This window comes from Cynara cardunculus, assembly GCF_001531365.2.
Source record: "Cynara cardunculus var. scolymus isolate 2C chromosome LG 8, CcrdV1, whole genome shotgun sequence".
NCBI lineage: Eukaryota > Viridiplantae > Streptophyta > Magnoliopsida > Asterales > Asteraceae > Cynara > Cynara cardunculus.
The window spans coordinates 10,597,174-10,599,489 of record NC_037535.1 but is presented as its reverse complement, the minus strand read 5'-3'; the positions used below and the strand labels follow the sequence as shown (position 1 = coordinate 10,599,489).

The 2,316-nt window shown below is 36.7% G+C and overlaps 1 protein-coding gene across 1 annotated transcript; it reads right to left on the bottom strand.

Moving 5' to 3' along the window:
* Window positions 1–610: 610 nt before the first annotated feature.
* LOC112516175 (F-box/kelch-repeat protein At3g23880-like) lies at window positions 611–1,792 on the bottom strand. Its single transcript, XM_025123197.1, has one exon. It carries the CDS (start codon window positions 1,790–1,792, stop codon window positions 611–613), a length of 1,182 nt encoding a protein of 393 aa, XP_024978965.1.
* Window positions 1,793–2,316: the final 524 nt, after the last annotated feature.

The window sequence follows — 2,316 nt, the reverse complement described above, 5'->3', positions numbered from 1 at the left end:
GTGAGCAAGAAAGTATCCAGGCTTTTGTCATACACAATATGCATTTGGGCAGTCCATTTATTTGTTGTTTGTTAGATTTTCTTTCTTTTCGTTTCTTCCTTGACTGATACGTATTTGGGCCTATATTTATCAAATACTTACTTTCAAGATTCTTCTACTACGTGTTTGATGAAATGCTTACACGACATTGTATAACCAAAGACTAACTAAAACTTGCACATGCATACGGTTGAATCACGATGGCTGGGTTACTACACAATTCACTTCTTCAAATTCATATTCCTTTTGAGACTAAATCAGCCATATGCACACCACAACTAGCAGTTTAAGATGAATCTGCAAAAAGTCCAGCAAGCAGTCCCACAAGACAAGATATGATATATATATATATATATATTACCTAGAAAAAAGAAGAAAATATGTCAAATTCCAACCAAGGGGGATTTTTTGCTGTACCTTGTTTGTTCAAAAGAACGACTAAAATATAAACCACGTCTTTCTTCAAATGAACATAACGCAGCATACTCAGACATGTTATTATGTTAAGCAAACAAGTTCATCACTTTTTGATAACTCAAATGGGAATACTGATCTAATACTCTTGCATAATTTAGTAACATAAGCTACTTACCCCGAACTCCGAAGTTCTCTTTTTCTGCTTTCTCTTTTCTCGTCGCAGCCAAGGTGGTTGGTTTCCGTTGCAAGCAGTCCCTTTGTTCAACAATACAAGGCTTTCCACATATGTTTCAACTTCGAGATGGTAAGAACGTGCGTTGAATTTCACAAGCCTCGATCGCATGCCTGTCGCTGGATTATAAACTTTATACCCCTCACAGTAAGTGAGGAACACGAGATCCCTATTGGTGGTCAAAAGTAAGACTCTGTGTATTCCTCCTTCACTAGGAAGAGCTTCCAATTTAAAAAACATAGACCAAGAAGCAACATTATTGTCCTCTCTCATCACCCATATCCTAGGATTATGACATTCACCGGTAATCACAGCTAAAGAATCTTTGATGATTCTTAGTTCTCTGGCTTCCGAACTGGGTTCTGGTAATAGAACCCTCCCAAAAACTTCTGAACTCAAACCGAATGACATTATATAACAATGGCCTTTGTTATCTTGTTCTGTTACGATCCAATGCAATGCTCTATTGACAAAACAAGCAGAACACTGCACATGCACATTAGAAAGTCGAGTAGTAGGGGAGGCAATGGCACGCCAAGTGCCTGTGTTTATGGTGTAAACCATTGATGTTGGTTCAACTCTTTTGAATGTGTAGTAGGATATCCTCACAATCTTGTAATCATTAGTGACCGTGTCGAAACCAAACCCGAGTGCTACACGAGGGGAATCGTGAGAAGAGTAGTTCCTCATGCAAGGATGAGGAGGCAACGTTAGTTGGTGCCTGATTGAAGGGTTCCATAGAGCAATCGTACTAATTTCATGATGAAATAGACATAGAAGCCCATTACACGAGCCAACAATAGAGCAACCATTGCAAGGAAACTTACCTATCCCTGTGTATCCGTGTCTATGACTCAAGGGTAATCGGTCTTCAGGATGTAACGTATAGAATTCTTCCATACCACGTCTTTTGTCATAAGTCCAGTGCTTAACAAGGACTTTTTGCAAGTTTTTGTCAAATCGAAGAGCATGCGTACGGATGAAATCGGGGCTACCGATACGAGAACACCATGATTTGGAAAGACATCTAAATCGGAGAAGGGATTTCGGTGGTAGTCTTTTGAAGATGTTATCGATCAACTCTTCCCATACATAACCCGACATTGTATGATTCTGGATGGAACAAAACAACAAAGAAATTGAATGCTTTAGATTAGTAGTTAGTATGAAGTAGGAGCAGGTTACAGAAAATCCCTCACCGGAAAGGGCATAAGCAGAAGAAGACTGAAATAGGTGGCCGGAGATCCCTGTTTTTTCTAGGGTTTATTTATATACGTTTCGCTTCTCGATCATCGTTTATTCCTAATTGGATCACACATTCAAAACACATTATAACCATTGTTATACTAACATAAATAGTTGTATATTATAATAAATACATATTAATTGATTTGTTTATTCCTTACTTTTTCATTTTATATTTTTATACCATTATAATAATCACGTCAAAACTTTCAAAAAAATTTCATTATTGAATATTTTTTGATTTTGTAAAATACCATATATACGTATGAACCTATACTATAGTATAAAATGCCTTAAACAAATATATTTTATAAAAGACCTTTCCTCGAACATAAGTTGACAAATCTAAAGAAATATACAAATTATATCTCTATAGGTACAAG